Source organism: Sebastes fasciatus, chromosome 9 (assembly GCF_043250625.1).
Source record: "Sebastes fasciatus isolate fSebFas1 chromosome 9, fSebFas1.pri, whole genome shotgun sequence".
NCBI classification, from domain to species: domain Eukaryota; kingdom Metazoa; phylum Chordata; class Actinopteri; order Perciformes; family Sebastidae; genus Sebastes; species Sebastes fasciatus.
In genome coordinates this window covers 33332448-33352434 of record NC_133803.1, presented here as the reverse complement: position 1 = coordinate 33352434, position 19987 = coordinate 33332448, and the positions used below count along the sequence as shown (strand labels likewise).

General features: G+C 39.4%; 2 protein-coding genes across 2 annotated transcripts in view; one reads left to right on the top strand and one right to left on the bottom strand.

Annotated features, from left to right (window-relative positions):
• Positions 1–2391: 2391 nt before the first annotated feature.
• On the top strand, positions 2392–12145 carry cdc5l (CDC5 cell division cycle 5-like (S. pombe)). The gene is made up of 19 exons (XM_074647371.1): positions 2392–2577; positions 3709–3812; positions 4189–4350; positions 4540–4667; positions 4968–5067; positions 5169–5295; positions 5407–5498; positions 5768–5912; positions 6015–6206; positions 6771–6919; positions 7009–7180; positions 7354–7518; positions 8518–8598; positions 9042–9293; positions 9897–10004; positions 10118–10207; positions 10298–10429; positions 10781–10861; positions 11725–12145. Exons 1-19 carry the CDS (start codon positions 2533–2535, stop codon positions 11836–11838), a joined length of 2439 nt encoding a protein of 812 aa, XP_074503472.1. The 5' UTR covers positions 2392–2532; the 3' UTR covers positions 11839–12145.
• A 112-nt stretch (positions 12146–12257) lies between these two features.
• supt3h (SPT3 homolog, SAGA and STAGA complex component) overlaps positions 12258–19987 on the bottom strand; it is an 11441-nt gene continuing 3711 nt past the window's right edge. The window contains exons 3-12 of the mRNA XM_074647372.1: positions 17821–17905; positions 17194–17280; positions 16517–16613; positions 16227–16381; positions 16033–16108; positions 15019–15131; positions 14820–14924; positions 14556–14684; positions 12843–12932; positions 12258–12378 (exon numbers count right to left, since the gene is read on the bottom strand). Of these exons, the coding sequence (XP_074503473.1) occupies positions 12337–12378; positions 12843–12932; positions 14556–14684; positions 14820–14924; positions 15019–15131; positions 16033–16108; positions 16227–16381; positions 16517–16613; positions 17194–17280; positions 17821–17905 (979 nt within the window). The 3' untranslated portion in view covers positions 12258–12336. The remainder of the gene's footprint in view (positions 12379–12842; positions 12933–14555; positions 14685–14819; positions 14925–15018; positions 15132–16032; positions 16109–16226; positions 16382–16516; positions 16614–17193; positions 17281–17820; positions 17906–19987) is intronic.

Sequence of the window (19987 nt, the reverse complement as noted above, 5' to 3'; positions counted from 1 at the left end):
CTAAATATTCTGTGTAAACTGCCGTTTTTTTATACTGCATATGTCTATGCAAATGTATTATTTGCAAGTGCAAGTAAATCTTACAAGAGGGTACTATTGTATTTAAGAAAATGAGGCTGACTCATAATAATAGAGATGACCTAATGAACATTATTGTTTATAACAGTTTACTTTTTTCATTTTTTATATTTTTTAATTTAAGTTAATTTAGTTTATTTTGTTTTTGTTTTGTTTTATTTTATTTTATTTTATTTTATTATTACAGTTTATTTTTTCTGTTTTTAATTTTTTTATTTAATTTAATTTTTGTTTTGTTTTATTTTATTTTATTTTATTATTACAGTTTGTTTTTTCTGTTTTTAATTTTTAATTTTATTTAATTTATTTAATTTATTTAATTTATTTAATTTATTTTATTTATTTTATTTATTTTATTTTTCCTGCGACTCTAGTGGCCATTCTATTGCTCCACACTCTAGTCCCCAGCAGGTGGCGGTACTGCGCCTCTAAGGTGGTTAGCCAACCTCCAATATTGGCAAACCCCCAAACACCAATCCTGCAGGATCAGCACTCCAAGGCACACCATTTCCCAGCCTTGGGCTAAATATTCTGTGTGAACTGGTGTTTTTTTATACTGCATATGTCTATGCAAATGTGCAAGTAAGTCTTACAACCACAAGATGGTGCTATTGTATTTAAGAAATTAGGCTCCATCCATCCATCCATCTTCAACCGCTTATCCGGGATCGGGTCGCGGGGGCAACAGCTCCAGCAGGGGACCCCAAACTTGACCAGCTCTGACTGGGGGATCCCGAGGCGTTCCCAGGCCAGAGTAGAGATATAATCTCTCCACCTAGTCCTGGGTCTTCCCCGTGGTCTCCTCCCAGCTGGTCGTGCCTGGAACACATCCCAAGGGAGGCGCCCAGGAGGCATCCGTGCTAGATGCCCGAACCACCTCAACTGGCTCCTTTCAAAGGAGCAAGGACTCTACTCCGAGTCCCTCACGGATGACTGAGCTTCTTACCCTATCTCTAACGGAGACGCCAGCCACCCTCCTGAGGAAACCCATTTCGGCCGCTTGCACCCGCGACCTCGTTCTTTCGGTCATGACTCAAGTCATGACTGCTTACCTTATGCTCATTTCTTGCAACTGTGACACCCCTAGATGACTTGTATGTACTAAACATTGTCACTGATAAGTGCAAGGAACGTTGTTTTGCTCCCTTTTGTAGCCATTCCACTTTGGGTTGATGTTTTCCTTTTCTACCATTGGCAATGCAATGCGACGTAGCAGCTTGAATGACATTTTAATAACTGTGTGGCAGACGAGAACAGATGTATGACTGTACAACTGATTTTAGGCTGAGTCATAATAATAAAGGTGCCCTAATGAGCGTTATTGTTTATTACAGTTATTACTTTTTAAATTGAATTTAATTTTGTTTTGTTTTATTTTTGTTTGTTTATTTTAATTTTATTTTATTTTATTTTTTTATTATTTTTTTATTTTATTTTATTTTATTTTATTTTATTTTATTTTATTTTATTTTATTTTATTTTATTTTATTTTATTTATTTAATTTTTCCTGCGACTCTAGTGGCCATTCTATTGCTCCACACTCTAGTTCCCAGCAGGTGGCGGTACTGCGCCTCTAAGGTGGTTAGCCAACCTCCAATATTGGCCAACCCCCAAACACCAATCCTGCAGGAGCAGCACTCCAAGGCACACCATTTCCCAGCCTTGGGCTAAATATTCTGTGTGAACTGGTGTTTTTTTATACTGCATATGTCTATGCAAATGTACAAGTAAATCTTACAACCACAAGATGGTGTTATTGTATTTAAGAAATTAGGCTGAGTCATAATAATAGAGGTGCCCTAAATTGTTTATTACAGTTATTACTTTTTAAATTTAATTTAATTTTGTTTTGTTTTATTTTTGCTTGTTTAGTTTTATTTTATTTTATTTTATTTTATTTTATTTTATTTTATTTTATTTTATTTTATTTTATTTTATTTTATTTTGTTTTATTTTGTTTTGTTTTGTTTTATTCTATTTTATTTTATTTTATTTTACTTTTTATTTTTTGTTTTATTTTATTTTATTTTATTTTATTATTTTTCATTTTATTTTATTTTATTTTATTTTATTTTATCTTATCTTATCTTATCTTATCTTATCTTATCTTATCTTATCTTATCTTATCTTATTTTATTTTATTTTATTTTATTTTATTTTATTATTATTTTATTTTATTTTATTTTATTTTTCCTGTGACTCTAGTGGCCATTCTACTGCTCCTCACTCTAGTCCCCAGCAGGTGGCGGTACTGCGCCTCTAAGCCCTAATATCAGCCAAACCCCCTGAAACCAACGAGGAAGAGCGAGTCTGCTCGTCGCTAGCTGCTTCTGAACATCCTCAGATTCAGACTTGAGAGTTAAACTGAACTTTAACTCCGCTTTCCTCCAGAACGGGTTGAGAATCAGCTCTAACTGTTCCCCTGACGGAGGAGACACAAACCAGCCGCCAACATGCCGAGAATCATGATTAAAGGAGGCGTGTGGCGCAACACGGAGGTAACTGCTGTTTACTAGCATGCTGCTAGCGGCTAGCTGGTTAGCATCATGCTGGTTAGCATGAAGCTAGCTGCTTAAAGTTCATCTGTACTGATGCAAACTCTGTAGAAAGAGTTCATGTGACCTCACTGTGTGTGTGAAGTTGTTTAAATGGTACCGTATGTAGTTTGCAGAGATGACTACGCAGTTAGAAAACATGACTGCAGCCTGCTAATGTTAGCAAGGGAGCTAACCTTAAGCTAACTAGCATAGGAGAGCAGTTAGGATGTCAAGACTCAAGATTCAAGACTCAAGATTCAAGCCCTTTATTGTCATTGTGGAGTACAACGAGATTAGATTGTGACAGTCCCATAGGTGCTAAAAAAGATAATACAATAAAAAAGAGAGATAGTGTAATATAGATATAAACAAATATAATAAAATATAATACAATACAATATGTTTATTGATGAGATGACAGATTATTGCACAAAGTGTCAGTCAGATAATTATATAATTAATGCACAGCATCATATAATTATTCATGCATGTTATTGCACATATTCGTAACAGTAGATTTACAGTATTTACATTTCAAAAGTGACCAACGTGTTATTGCACATTTACATTGCACGTGTTCAACTCAGACAGAGGAGACATCAGAGTTCAGAAGGGTTATGGCAGTTTGGGAAAAAGCTGTTTTTAAGTCTGTTTGTGCAGATTGATCTGTCTGTCAGCAATAGGGACGTCTTATAGAAGGGTAGAGTGCTTTATTAATCAAAGATAATGAGCAAAACAAACTACACAATACTTATCAATAATATACAATACTTATCAATAGTAACTTAAATAAGTGGGAGATTTTCTACTGCACATATAAACATGTGTGAGGTGGACATGTGTAGTACGTGTAGTGCAAAATTAAATGCAAAGTATACAGTAAGGTTGTACTGCAGTTATGCATCAGATCATGTAAAGAGGATGAACGATGTTTGAGTCCAAGGGTTGAATAAAAGGTTAAAAAAGTAGTCGTATTCTCTAAGTAGGAAGTGTCAGATCAGTGCTGATCATTCGTGTTTTATAAAAGATCTGATATAATGACAAGATAATACTTATTAATTTGTCACTTTTCTCATTTGCCTATTTATTCAGGATGAGATCCTCAAGGCGGCGGTGATGAAATATGGGAAGAACCAGTGGTCTCGTATCGCTTCCCTGCTTCACCGCAAGTCTGCCAAACAGTGTAAAGCCAGATGGTAAGTCTTGATGCGAAGGCATGTGATGGCAATGCATTCATTCAGTGTTCAAGGTGATAGCAGGACGTGTAGATATATTATCTATTAACAGTCCTACACTTGGGAACACAACACCACATTAATGGAATGAATTACAAAGCATTGTGAAACTCCCACTGGAGGAATTTAAACTGTTGATTTTGGACATTTTCAGATATTTCTGCCATTGCTTCCGATGTTTATTGTTGTTGTAATTGGCTATTTTGTTGGTGTGTGTTGCCTCTGTACTTCTGTCCTTTGCTGTTCTGAAGTCTCTCCTGTAAAAGAGATCTCATATCCCAATTAGATTTCCTGTTTAAATAACCGTTCCTTACCTTGGTTTTGTGTCTGTCTGCAGGTACGAGTGGTTGGACCCCAGCATCAAGAAAACAGAATGGTCCAGAGAAGAGGAGGAGAAGCTGCTCCATTTGGCCAAGCTGATGCCCACTCAATGGAGGACCATTGCTCCCATCATAGGACGCACTGCTGCCCAGTGCCTGGAGCACTATGAATACCTGCTGTATGATTTCATATTATTTAAAACGCATTCATACACTACATAGGCTTCACATTTCTAATTATATTGTAGAAGAAAGGCTCTCTCAGATCCTTGACTTTGATTGTAGGATAATTTGCAATACAATGTCTGAAGCACTTTCATTATATTAGATGCTGTTGATTCACAAATTGTGTATTTGTGTGTGTTTAGAGACAAGGCAGCGCAAAGAGACAATGAGGAAGAAGTGGGCGACGACCCCAGGAAGTTAAAACCAGGAGAGATCGACCCTAATCCTGAAACTAAACCTGCCAGACCCGACCCTGTGGACATGGATGAAGGTATGTTAACACTTCTGTTTAAACTTTTTCCGATCCAAGGGACAGATTGCATCCTGGTCCTTCAGAATATCTACTTATGGTCTCACAGTTGTCTTAGATTTCTTGTAGTGATTGTTAAAGCTTTCATTTACTCTACAAAAAGAATTTAGTATCCAGCTAATCATGCTGCTGTCATCCTCTGGAAGGTTGTATCAGTTCAAATAAAACAATGTTTGTTGCAGGAGACAGCAGTTTAAACTTATCATACTGTATGTATCCTAACAAAATAAATTAATTGTCTGTCTGTCTCACTATGTGTAGATGAGCTGGAGATGCTGTCAGAGGCCAGGGCTCGACTGGCCAACACCCAGGGCAAGAAAGCCAAGAGGAAGGCCAGAGAGAAACAGCTGGAAGAAGCCAGGTTAGATACACACAGTATTTACAAATACTGGGTTTGTTATTTCTTTATTCAAACATTATTCTCTGAAATGTAGTTATTAATTTCAACTCTTTCTGCTGCAGACGGTTGGCTGCTTTGCAGAAGCGCAGAGAGCTGAGAGCGGCAGGAATCGATGTTCAGAAGAAGAGGAAGAAGAAGAGAGGAGTAGACTACAATGCTGAAATCCCCTTCGAAAAGAAACCTGCATCGGTAACCACAATCAGCTGTTTTCCTCTATTTTCAATTGAACCCACAACACAGACAAAGCTTTATATATGAATAATAATAATGGATTAATTGATTCTTTTTGTTCACTTTAAGGGTTTCTATGACACCAGCATGGAGCAGTACAACGCTCAGGAGCCAAACTTCAAACGACTCAGACAGCAGCACTTGGATGGAGAGCTACGCAAGTCAGTAACATTACACGCCACGTTTTATACACACAGTTTGGATAACACAGGAACACAAATGAGGCTTACACTAATACAAAAGTACAGTAAATACAGAACATTAAATGACATGGTCACGTTTAGGGCTGTACAGAATGTCTTTTATTTACATTCAAAGCTTCTATTTGAATGAAGCTTCAAATGTCTGTCGTCATATTTTGGGAAAAATTAAAACGTTTTAAAAATTTCATAAATAATAATAAAAAAACATTGTGTGTGTTTGTTGGCAGTGAGCAGGAGGAACGCGAGAGAAAGAAAGATAGACAGAAGATCAAGAAGAAGAAAGAGAGCGATCTCCCATCTGCCATCCTGCAGACCAGCGGCGTGGCCGAGTTCACCAAGAAACGCTCCAAACTGGTTTTACCTACACCACAGGTAACCACTAACACCTGTACTCTTTGTAACTTATCTCTCACCGGTGTAGTTGGTTCTAAAGCTGTACATGCTGTAACTATTTATATTTAATTTAATTCATAGATCAGTGATGCTGAGCTGGAGGAAGTCGTCAAATTGGGTGTCGCCAGTGAGGTCGCCCGTCAAGCTGCCGAGGAGAGCGAAAGCGGTAACTCGGCCTCCTCCGCCCTCCTGTCAGAGTACAGCGTCACCAGCGCCATGTCAACGGGGCAACGTACCCCACGCACCCCCGCTGTCCAGGACAGGATACTGCAGGTAACGGACACACACACTGAACATGAGGATACTTTAAACACACACACTGAATACATGAGCACTTATTTAAACTCGTAATGCTACACTGAAGATGAACACACACACTGAAGTCTGTAGATTCTCAGAGGACAGCATGGCTTTTTCTATATTGTTCCTCAAGCTCTCGGTGTCTTAATGTGGTATTTTAGAGTTTTGTTTTTTTATTGTTTTTATAAATTTTCCAGCAGTAAAAAAATGGTTAAATTTAGCACCAAATCCATATGGAACTGCGCCACAACTCGGTTTCAGGGCTGTTTCACCACTAATGGAAATTAAAAGACATTTAAACTAAAAATAAATACACAAATAAATAATAGTTATGATAATAGATTATTCAATACATCTTAATCTCTAATCTTTAGTTTGTTTTCTGAACTGATCTATTGCACTTGTTTACACACAAATATCAACATGAGCTAAAATCCTCCTCCATCATCATACACAGTTTACGTAACCCTCTTTGGATATAAAGAGACTTTCTGTGTTGAATATTTACTACCTTTGTGTGTCTGTCTGTGTTTTCAGGAAGCCCAGAACCTGATGGCTCTGACCAACATCGACACCCCTCTAAAGGGAGGCCTCAACACGCCGCTGACCGAGAGCGACTTCAGCGGAGTGACACCTAAGGGGCAGCAGATACAAACACCCAACACGGTTCTCACTACACCATTCAGGTAACAACACTGCCACCTCTGGACTGATACAACACTGTGCCTTAAGATGACAAACTGTAAATGTTAACATTCATGGTGATCTCTAACAGAACCCCCGGACAAGGTCAGGGACAGGAGGGCATGACCCCTCAACCTGGAGGAGCGTTGACCCCGCGCGGGGTCGTGACCCCAGGTTCGACCCCCGCCCGCACTCCCCTGAGAGACAAACTGAATATTAACAGCGAGGAGCAACTGGCTGACCCGGCATACGCTAAACATCTGGTAAATACGCTCTTTAAAGACATCACTGTCACATTCTGGTTGTGCAGTTTGTGCAAAACAAAACTGAGACTAAAGAGTTTGATAATAATTCAAATAAGAAAATGTATTTAACTACTGTGTCTCTCTCTCTCTCTCTCTCTCTCTCTCTTTCTCTCTATCGCTCTCACGCACAGCAAAGAGAAAGCCTGCAGCAGCTGAGGCAGGGCCTGCTGTCACTTCCTGTTCCCAAGAACGACTTTGAGATTGTTCTTCCGGAGAACGCAGAGAAGGACCTGGAAGAAACGGAGGGGGAGACGGGATTCACAGAAGACTCTGCAGATGTAGAGAACCGCAAGCAGGTATGCACTCTCTCACACACACACACAGAACGCCGTAGCACTTTAGAGTTTTGGTTTGGTGATAAAATGAGCATCTTTGTGAGTGTATAATCTCATCTAAATGACATAAACCCATGTGTGCACACGGTGTCCAATACGGTGTGCACATAAAAAAAATCCACCGGTCATGAGTTATCCTCAGACGGATAGCGCTGTTTGTTCTGCGTGTAGAGGGTGTGTGTGTTAGGTGCTGTCCCGGGCACTGAAACGCAGCGCAGGAGTCTTTTATTATTTTATGTGTTGGCATAGGCTACAGTATATTTATGTATTCATTTGTTTGTCAATCTACATATGAGCAAATTCGTCCTTATGGACTAACACTATAATTTATTTGATATGATTATTATATAGTCAGATTTTTGTCCTCATCTCTCATTAGACACTAATAGTGAAGTAAAATACAATATAAGTCTATAACGGCCGCAAGTTTGAGGAAAAGTTTGACATCTTGTGTTGTCGTCGTCTCCCCTTCCACCGCTGTTCTGATGCACGGGCTTACCGAGGCTCAAGCCCCTTGGCCGCAACGGGATGCTCCTCGCGTAAAGACCCAAAGGCAACGGGGGTTTTTACTAACACAACCTACCACGAGAGGGGGAAAAATACTTTTTTATATGTGACTGAGATCTGTTCCTCTTCCTGAGTGACTGAGTGAGTGAAGGATGAGAGGCGACTGATGTTTGTATAGAGAAGGAGGTTCTCTCTCTCTTTTCCTTTCTCTCTCCGTTAGTGTGCAATAGCAGTTTTTTATTATATGACTAGTTTTGTACAAACGTTTACCCGCCAGTGTGGCAGATAGCCTTCCGAGACTCGTCAAATCGAAAATCTACCCGCATTTGGTGCTTGGCGGGTGTTAATTTCGGACCCTGTGTGTATACCTGCAGTTCAATTAAAGTGTGTCAAACAAAGTTTTACTATTTATGTGTGTGTGTGTGTGTGTGTGTGTGTGTGTGTGTGTGTCAGGCTGTACGGGATGCTGAAAGAGAGAAGGAGCTGAAGCTGCGACACACTTCTGTTCAGAGGAGTCTCCCCAGACCCACCGAGGTAAGAAACACACTTTCTTCCTGATGATTTTATCAAGTTGACAATGTTAACGCCGCTGACCCTTTGACCACATCTAGCAGGACGGTTTGTGTTTCATCATCAGAAACCTTCAAATTCCTGGGCAGCAAAACAAATTATTTGCATTTTGGAACTTGATTTTACTCCACAAAACGCTAAAGACATTAATCAGATGCTCATTAAATAGACATTTTATTAAGAACCCAGTCACACAGACCAATGATCTGACACCGCAAGTTAGTATGCGTCAACTGTAAAACAATCTGACTGTCAACTTTAGAACTTGAAGTCTGAGACTGACATTGTTGTATGATGCCTCCGGTTTGTTTTTATGCTTGTTGTTGTGTATGAATAATCCAGGAGGATGATGAACACGATGCTTTTATTTGTGTTAAATGGTGATATCAGCTCGTCTGTCTCTGCAGGTCAACGAGTCCGTCCTCCGTCCCTCGTCCATGGAGCCGCTGTTGGACCTCCAGCTGGCTGAGGAGCTGATCAAACAGGAAATGATCACCATGCTGCACTTCGACTGCCTGCACCACCCGTCGGCCAACTCAGCCAGTCAGCTGCAGCGCGGCAAAACCAGAGGCCCTACCTCTACATCTAACAACGCTTCTCACATAGCGTACCTGGAAACGCATTCCTACAAGCCAATTAGCACGGAGGAGATGGAGCAGGTAAAAAAATCAACAACTGACTCTTTAAGGCCTTTACACACCGGAGGCCTGACGAATAAATGGCACTAAAATGCAAAATACTCACCTGTGAATATTATATGTCTAGGGTTAGTGAATCTGGTCTACGCTGCCTTTTGTTAAGGTTGAAAGGAGTAATAAAGTTTGACGTCCTGTTTTGGACTATGGCGCCTCCGTGTTGTTGTTTCATAAATATAGCCGCAGCTCAACCCGTTCTGCACAACGTGATTGGTTGATGCCTTTCTTTGTGGTGCGAAAGCTCCGAAAAAATTGACCTCATTCCAGAAAAAAGTTGCTTTTTCGCTACGTAATATTCACGTATTCACTTATGACAAGAGCAAAAATATGTTGACAAGTGAATTAATTGAACAAAAATAAACCCTGCCAGTGTGTCTTTGAGTACAACCGAACGCTGAACAACGCCGTGTTAGCGACCTGTCAATCACAAGGTAGCTCCGCCCCAAAGCATCCCCTGCTTTATGGTCTATCTGACTCTAAATGGGACATTTCTGTATGCAGATATTTGGTATATAAGAAGTGGTTATTAATCATGTTGTGCGCCCGTGTTGGTGTGTTTTTTAACAGGCAAAGGCTCTACTGGCAGCAGAAATGGAGGTGGTGAAGGCAGGAATGGGCCACGGTGATCTGAGCATGGAGGCCTACACTCAGGTGTGGGAGGAATGCTACGGACAGGTAACCGTCCCTCTGTCATCTGGCCCCTTAAAGAGAGGGTTGATTTCATGTGAGGATGAATGTAGCTGGTCAGTAACTGTTGATTCACCTGCTCTGCCTCTCTCTTCCTGCAGGTTTTATATCTACCCGCTCAGAACCGGTACACCAGAGCCAACCTGGCATCAAAGAAAGACCGTATTGAAAGCCTGGAGAAAAAACTAGAAGTGAGAAAGCGCACACAGAACCTACAGATACATCTTAGTGAAATGCTACGTTAGAGCTCTGATGTAAACCCTGTATCTGTCTCCCTCCAGGTGAACCGGGGCCACATGACCGCGGAGGCCCGGAGAGCCGCTAAACTGGAGAAGAAACTCAAAATCCTACTGGGAGGGTTTCAGTCCAGAGCCCTGGGGCTCCTGAAGCAGCACGGTGAACTCTGGGAACAGGTAATGAACGTGACAGAGCTTTAAATCTGACAGGATATTCACTTTAAAATGAATCCCACTTCAAAGAGAACACCCTTATCTATTCTCCCATCTTAGCGTATTGGAGTGATTAGCCATGTTTGATCTGAAGAGTTTTATTGTAGTTTCTTTTCCTCCACTCCAGACATTAAAGGTGCCATTGATCACATTCATTAGCTGAAAGATGCATCTGTGAAATATTAAATATTGACCCACTTGAGACTGTAGATTATAGTGGCGTCTAAAACACTGTGTAATTCTTGTAAATTATGATAACTGAGTTGTATGAATGGATTATTGTGATAATAATGTTATACTCATGTTGTCCACAAGGTGGAGCAGTCGGCCACAGAGCTCCAGACCTTCAATCAGCTGAAGAAAGTAGAGGATACTGCGATTCCCAGGAGAAAAGAGGTAATACACATATGATCACTGTGCATTCAATTGACCCAACATCCTTTAAAGGGCCGGTGTGTAACATTTAGGGGGATCTATTAGCAGAAATGGAATAAAATATTCATGTTTTCTTTATTGTATAATCACCTGAAACTAAGAATAGTTGTGATTTTGTTACCTTAGAATGAGACGTTTATATCTACGTAGGGAGCAGGTCGTCTTCAGAGTCCACCATGTTTCTACAGAAGCCCAGCTCAGTTGGTTATAATCTGCAGCCTCACCATCAGAGGCCTCTAAATCCTACAAACTGGACCTTTAACTCTGATCACATTAACCAAAAGGCTTATGTTGTAGTGCTGATAACTGAACTGTTTGTTGACTTATGATGGACATTTTCCACATGTTGCTGACTTATTATAGACTGAACAATTGAATTAATAAGATGATTGTTAATTGTATCCCTATAGTGTATAATATTCTGATAAAGATCTATAGCTTGTGAGGATTAAATGTGTGGAAGGCTGAGTACCAAATATCATCAGTAGATTAAAATGTGTCTATACTTCTGTTGTATCTAAGGCTGCCCCCTCGACTAATCCGTCGTTTTGGTTTTAGTTGAGTCTAGATCTTAGATATCTTTAGTCCATTAGTCATTGTTTTATGCTTTTCAACTTGTGAGCAACTCAGTTTTACAGATCTGTTTATTAAATCAATTAGTCACGATGTCTTTGGTCGAGGAGAGCCCCTAGTTGTATCAGTGTATCTGACATTGGCTCCTGTAGGAAAACAGCAAGCTAATTATTATCTCTGTATTCAGACGATCTTTTTGCTATATACTTATGTCATAGTGTGACTGACATCTCTCTCTGTGTGTGTTTTAGGCCCTTCGGGAGGACGTGGAGAGGCAGATGGAGCGAGAGCGAGAACTTCAGCAGAGATATGGAGAGCTGCTGATGGACAGGGAGGGACTGATCAACAGCGCTCAGAAATACTGAGGCAAACACATTTAACAAACATTCATACATGCTGCACACACTTAAATAGTCACCGTGAAGACATCGATATCAAGCTAACAGCTGCTCTTAGAAACAGACACCGATATAAACACAAACAAGTTCTCGCTCTTCCGCCCTCCGATTCGTTGTATTCAACAATTCCGTCATTATTTTCAATATTCGCGGCAAACTCCAGAGATAAGCCCCGCCTCCATGTGCTTATGTTGCCACACTGAGTTTTGAGCATGCTCAGTTGTCCCTTGTGTTTCTGTATTAGTGACCAATAAAGTTTCTTTTCAATGATAAAGTGGCAGTAAGTCTTTTTTTTTAAGTTGAGGTTTACATTTTTATACTAATGTGATATATTTTAACAAAGCTCTCAGTGAGCCATTTAGTTTCTCTGAAATACAAACAGAGGCTTACTGAAAAGTGTTTATTACAACAATAGAACAAAAAAAGACAATTATTTGTGAAGGAACTTGTAAGAATGTTGCATCTTCAGCAGGCGAGGAAGGCCATCCCACTCCTCCAATAAGCACTCTGAAAGAGAAAGGTCAGTTGGAGTTCAAACCTGTCTGGGGAAATTTGCAAGCTCTCACAAGTTTAACTGATGCAACACTTTGACCTAAAGAACGGTCGTGTCTAGAAGGTAGACCACAAAACCTGATCAAAGATCTCTCGTGAGACTCGCCTGACGACCTATCCTAACTTTAACAAGCTCACGAGGGTTTACCCAGTTTCTAGCCACTACCTGACGAAGATCTTATAGGTCGAACTTTGCATCAGTAAAACTGCAGGGGGCAGTCCGAGATCACCCCACGATACTTATATCATGATACGATCTTATTGTGATTCATAACATTTTGAGATATGAATACCTTCAACTGCAAATTCTGAAGTTTGTCAACTTCTGTTTTATCTAATACGGTATAGTTTTCATTCTCATATCTTGAGGTCAGAGGTCAAGGGACCCCTTTGAAAATGGCCAAGCCAGTTTTTCTTACTGTGTGTCTGTAGTTGTATCTTCTAATAGCCTCTCTGATGTGAAAAGGCTGGATGGCTCCACTGGGAGGTTCCACTGTAGCCGGACAGCTCTGAAACACATAACAGACTGAGGAGTCAACGTTCTGAACTTAAACACGTAACATAGTTCAGGTATTAGATTCAATATGTTAGTGTTTAAACAAAGGGACTTATTATTTCTCATCCCGACACGTACATACTTACTGTATGTAAATACATATGCACTTTAATAATTTAGAAATGTCATAAAAAAAGTATTAGTGTTGTATCTGAATTTAGAAAGTCATATTTGGACTTTTCGAAACGTTTGACATAGTATACCATGACTTTTTTTCGACATACTGTACTATGACTGTTTTAAAAAAAATTCGACATACTATACTATGACTTTTTATCAGGAATTTCTTCGACATACTATACTGTGACTTTTTTTTGACATATTATACTATGACTTTTTTGTGAAATCTTTCGACATGCTATACTATGTCTTTTTATTATTAAAATTTTTCAACACACTATACTATGACTTTTTTCGAGAATTCTTTGACATACTATTCTATGACTTTTTTTGACAAACTATACTATGACTTTCTCCGACACGTTGATTAGCACAGCTCTCAACTCTCCCTTTAAGCAGTGGTGGGCTGAGCTGAGAAGGAGACACACACGGGAGAGGAGCGGGCCAAAGAGGCTGACGTTGACGCGTTCTGAAGAGTGATGTTAAAAGTGTGTGTCCAGTGAAAATTAAACAGTTGTTGTGTGCTTGTGTCGAGGGAACCCACAGGGTGTGGTGGCAGTGCAACAATACTATCACTGACTTTTTTCGACACAGTACTATACGATTACTTTTTTCGACATACTATGCTATGACTTTTTTTTCGAGAAATTTTCGACATACGATGACTTTTTTTCACCAAATTTTTCGACATACTATACTTGACTTTTTTTGGAAAAAATTTCGAAATACTATACGATGACTTTTTCGACATACTATACGATGACTTTTTCGACATACTATACAATTACTTTTTTTGGAAAAAATTTCTAAATACTATACTATGACTTTTCTTCGTGAATTTTTTGTACTATGACTTTTTTCTGTGAAATTCTTTTACATACTATACTATGAGTTTTTTTGAGATATTATACTATAACTTTTTTTTTAGAAAAATTTCGACATACTATGACGTTTTTTCGACATACTATACTTGACTTTTTTTGACGTCATGACTTTTTTTCGAGAAATGTTTTGACATACGATGACTTTTTCGAGAATTTTTTCGACATACTATACAATTACTTTTTTTGAAAAAATTTCGAAATACTATACTAAGACGTTTTATCACAATTTTTCGACATACTATACTATGACTTTTTATCATGAAATATTCCGACATTATATTATGACTTTTTTTCGAGACATTTTTCGACATACAATACTGACTTTTCTCTTGAAATTTTGACATACTACACTGACTTTTTTCGACATACTATAGTATGACTTTTTCATGATTTTGCATATGCTACACTATGACTTTTTAAAAAAAATTTTACATACTATACTATGACTTTTTCAGCACACTGACTTTTTAAATTTTTTTTTAAATTGTATATTATGACTTTTTTTCTTAGAAAATATTAAAAAGGAAATCCACTGAATATATACATAAGAAGGTCGCAGACCAAACACACACCTTTTTGCGTTTCCTCTGTCTCGCCCTGCCGTCCAGACTGCCATTACCCTGTGGGAGGGGCTTTGATGAGTGGGAGGAGCCTGGAGTGGAAGGGGGAGTGGCTTCAGGTGAGTCTGGGTCCTTCTTTACCTGGAAGGATGAAAGACAGATATCATTTACTTACTGAAACATAACTGTGGTATCCTAGTTTTAGTGACTGAAAACAACTGAATGTGAGATGATATTATTGTGTGCGTGTGTGTGTGTGTGTGTGTGTGTGTGTACCTCAGTGTGAGTGTTGTAGTGGATGTAGCTGCTTGAGATCACATGACTGATGGGATTTGTTTTCGCGGTCATTTCTTGTTTTACCAACAGAGACAAATCCACAATCTGAAGAAGGAGAAAGATTTTATAACTCTGGACACGTATAAAGTAGATAGTGACATTAACAGGATGTGTGCGACATCATGATTCAACATGTTACCTGGGCAACAGTCTCATAGGCCAGGTACGACAGGATCTCCATGGCGATGCTGTTGGGTTTCAGCTCTAAACTGCTGCTGTCCAACCAGTCCCGAAACTTTGACGCCTTCTTAGCTGTTCACACGCACATGAAAACAGAGCAGACAGCCGGGTGGACGACATCACCGACTGAATCATTCATATCCAGTTACGTTTTTTAAGAACCATGCTCATACATTAAAGTTCAATGGGTTATATGCTGAAACAATTAATCAATTAGTCAATGGAGATAACATTTTTTATAATGGATTTTTTGTATTAAGTCAATTAGCAAGTTCTTTGCCAGTTCCAGCTTCTCAAATTTGAGTATTTGTTGCTTTTTCTCGTAAAACACAATGCACAAATATAAATGCAGAGTGGTTTGTATCTATAAACCTCTATATCGGTGCCTGATTTGTCGGCCATTTACGCTAAACATTAATGCGCGTAAGCTGTCAAATGTACATATAGATAAATGATCAGATATAAATTTTTCTCTGCGAAATCCATAAATGTTGCATCTACCGGAGAGCGCTGGCTCTTCGGTAAAAAAGTCTCAATAGGATTCACAGCAATCCGTTTAGATTCATTCAACACATTTACATTTTAAAATGCTAAACTGACAATTCGCAAATGAATTTAAGGATTGCAAACGGGGTTTGTTTTAATAAAAATATGACAATATATTTGTACAACTCTTGTGTTTATTTACAAAATGACAATATACGAGTTGTAAATTAGAGGCACAGATACAGATAAAAATCACTCTGCAATTATTTGTGTTTTATGAGTTACTTAACTTGACATTTATTTGTGAATGCTTATGAGACGGTTTTGACTCCATAGGCTTCACCCATTGATGTGCCTTGTTTAAGTTTGTTTAATTACCTTTCCATATAAACCTGCATCATTAAAGTGCATGCATCGCTGGTTATATCAAATATTCCTAACATTAGGATTATTAGAGAGAAACTTAATTACTCGATTAAAATCTTACCAAAGCTGAGCTGTCGACTCTCAGAGAACTCAGAGTACTGCGCCTGGTCCATAGCTCGAGTCTGACGCTCCAAACGCTGAAAATACAGAAACATACAAAACATTAAAACATCATAATCATTATAAATCATTATAAATCTGCCAGTGTGTCATGAACATTAAAAACGTTAAAAAGACATCAAGATGACCTCTGACCTCCATCCGTTCCTGTTTGATGGGGTCTACTTCCTGCCACTCAGCCAATGACAGGAGCTCGCCGGTCTGATCCATCCACACCAGAAAATCCTGGGCCAATCGTTGCCTCCGCTGGTTACCGCCGGCAACGCCTCCTGCAGCACCAGCCGTCCTGTCTGCAAACACACACACGACAAAAAAAAGAAGACTGGGTTCATATTAATCTGATATTTGGTTCTCAAATACAGCTGTACTGTAAATCGATCCGATTAAAACACTGTCATGACGTGAATATGTGAGCGTGCAGTTACCGGTTTCTTGCTGCGTCTCTTCTTCCTCCAGACTTTTCAGTAGTTTGGATTTATAATCTCTAAACTGGAGATATTTCAATAACCTCGACACCTTCCTCTGGTCAAGAGACAGAAGAAGAAAAGTGAGGAGAATCTATATTAATAGTTAATCATTTTAATATTTTGAAGTTAAGATTTATACTTTTCTTTTAATAAGTAAGAATCCTTAATGATGTTAAAGGTGCTAAAACCAGAGCATTAATATAGCATCAAACAACTACTGTCTATTGCTAAAGATATAGAGGAGTAATGTCTACCTGCTGCAATCTGAGCTTCTCTGTGCTTTGTTGACGTCGCCGGACCGGCCGCGCACGCTTTTAGTGCATGTGAGCGTGCCCCGCTGGCTTGCTCACGGCCGCTGCTCTCATACGGCGGTTACAGCTGGTAACGCCGCCTCCACTGATGCGGAAGCGTAGCGCCCACCCTCCGGTTCCCCCTCAGGTAAACACTTCTCTGTCAACACTCTCGCTGTTGTTTGCACTTTTAGCACCGTTAGCTGTGAGCCGCTCGCTTGCCGTCGCCATGTTGAGAGTCGCGTGCAGGCAATCCCTCAATCATAGATACACTCTGAATTTGGAATTTAGCACCTTTAAGTTTTGTGTATTTAATGTGTTTTGCTTTCTGTGTGATTTGTTTACCTTGTCCCTTCTCATCTGGAACAGGATGTCCTCTGCTGAAATGACCCTCGACCCACGAAGAGACGCCCCCTCGCAGGCCTGATGCAGCTGATCAATAAACCAATCCCATCATGGAGCGTTAGTTACGATCACAACTTCCAGAACAGTAATTATATTACAGACAACGCTGCATTTGTGAGTTACTGGAACATGATTTGTTTTTAGTGCCATGTAGTTTTATGTTATGATGACGTGAACGTGTGGCAGGTCAGTATGCATCTTCACATCGTATCGAGTTGAACTTTTAGGCGAATATCACCTCAGGCGCATGTGTGACCAAGAGGAAGAGACAGGCCCGGCTCCACGAGGTGCAAAAGCTTGCATTGTAATATAGTAGTAATAATAAATATTACTTTTTAAAGGAGTAATAAGTCAAAAGGATTACATTTCCTGTGCAACTTGCCTAACACAGTCTGTTATGTCACTATCTATCGATGAATGATGGTGACACCTGCAATTACCACTTAGGTGCCGCCAAATAGAACGAACCAGAGATCTTGGAGATTGTAACTTCAAGTAAAAGATCTGAATACTTCTTCCACCGCTGCACCACAGTGTTTGTGTACATGTGCATTGTATTTATGTTACCATAGTAATGAGCTGTGTGTGCACAATGTCCTCCACCAGACTTGCCGTCTCGTGCAGAGGCCTGCGAGCGTCTCCCAGAGCGAACCTGACACACAAAGACACAAAATATTAATCAGGGTGACGTAGAGATGAGCAGAGATTCAAGTGAATTCGTGTCCAGTACAATTTTCCCATGACAGTATTAAACCTCAATACTTTTTTGGTACCAGCTGAAATGTGTCTTTAGTACCAAGTAGGTAAAAAAGCGAGTACTGGTGTTGAATGTTTGCTCGGCTTTGAACAGTTTCTGATTCAAATCTAAATTCTGATGATTTTGGAAAGAATTGTATTTAGCTGAAGTTCTTGTTCTGCTTGTGTTTAGACCACATTAACATTTGTGAATGTTGTTAAATTAAAAACATCTTTGTAGAAAAAACAAAAACATTTTGGTGTTGGCATGTTTTTTGTTTGTTTTTTTGACAGACCTTAAAGCGAGGGTAGACAATTTATTTTAGAAGCTGATTTTTTATAGGATGTTTGTTGAAGTTCTCATTACATCCCGACAATCAATAAATCAAACGTTCTGACAAAAGAAAAAGAAAAGAATCCGCAGGCCTGGAATAAACCCACCAATCATGAAATATAAAAATATTTCATCATGATTAATCACATTTTTTCTGTTCAAAATGTACCTTAAGGGAGATTTGTCGAGTATTTAATACTCTTATCAACATGGGAGTGGGTAAATATGCTGCTTTATGCAAATGTATGTATATATTTATTATTGTAAATCAATTAGCAACACAAAACAATGACAAATATTGATCCAGAAACCCTCACAGGTACTGCATTTAGCATAAAACAATATGCTCAAATCATAACATGGCAAACTGCAGCCCAACAGGCAACAACAGCTGTCAGTGTGTCAGTGTGCTGACTTGACTATGACTTGCCCCAAACTGCATGTGATTATCATAAAGTGGGCATGTCTGTAAAGGGGAGACTCGTGGGTACCCATAGAACCCATTTACATCCACATATCTGGAGGTCAGAGGTCAAGGGACCCCTTTGAAAATGGACATGACAGTTTTTCCACCAAAATTGAGTGCAAGTTTGGAGCGTTATTTAGCCTCCTTTACTAACAGCTAGTATGACATGGTTGGTACCGATGGATTCATCGGTTTCATCTTCACTCTACCTTTAAAACTGAGCCCACTACGACCTAAAAGCTGCAAATGCGTTAAAGAAATTAGTGGCGTTAAAACGAATTATCGCTTTACCTTTCACAGCCCTAGTTTACACATGTACATGTCTCTCTCTCTCCAACCCTCACACACCCACTGAGCTCGACAGGCCACACACACACTTTGACCACAATTTGGTCAAACCTCAATTTGCATCCAGAGAAGCCACTTCCACGATGGCAGTCTGACTTAAACCCACATCCTGAAGCTCTTTCCTTCTCCTATTCCTTCTCTCTCCCTCCGTGTCTCTCTCTACATACAAACACCAAACAGTCCCCCCCTTGTGGTCTCTCCACCTGCCCCCCACCCCCCTTGTGGTCTCCCCCCGACCCTCATTATCTGCGCTGTGATTGGCTGTTTGCAGCCGTCAATCACACAGGTGAGAAAGGCTTTGGTTTGAGGTTGTGGGCAGGTTGGCCTCAGGTTCGGAGGTTGGCTTCAGGCTGAGCGTCAGTTTTAGGTTTTGGGGTTTAGTTTGGTTTCAGCCTCTCTGACCACCGACACCGTCTCTCTGAAGCCCACACACACACAAGACAAGGTGAGTACCCCAAATAACACACACACGCACACACACACACTAATGAGAGGCCACATCATCACATATGTGGATTCTCTTGAAAAACCCACAGAAAGTGTTTTTTCATGTGCAGATAAAAAAAATAATAATAAAATCATTACAATAGTGTGGACGGAGTGCAACTGCATTTTGCAAAATATGTATACATATTTATTTCATTTTTTTCATTTTTTAAAATCTTAATATTCCAGTTACACTAAGCAAAGTTGTACAACTGTCTTTGATCTTTTTCTAACTTTTCGTCTACTCATAATAAAAAAAAAGATTAATTAAATAATAGTTAATTTTTTTGTGATAAAATATTTTGAAGAAGACGACTGTGTCAACTGGTTTCGGGAAATGTACTTTATTCTTTTGTTAAACTACA

Bases quoted from the DNA above. Each gene is read 5' to 3' on its own strand.
- cdc5l (XM_074647371.1), top strand. From the start codon at position 2,533: ATGCCGAGAATCATGATTAAAGGAGGCGTGTGGCGCAACACGGAG. The intron at 4,668-4,967 runs GTATGTTAACAC...CACTATGTGTAG, and splicing joins CCCTGTGGACATGGATGAAG to ATGAGCTGGAGATGCTGTCA. The intron at 7,181-7,353 runs GTAAATACGCTC...TCTCACGCACAG, and splicing joins CGGCATACGCTAAACATCTG to CAAAGAGAAAGCCTGCAGCA.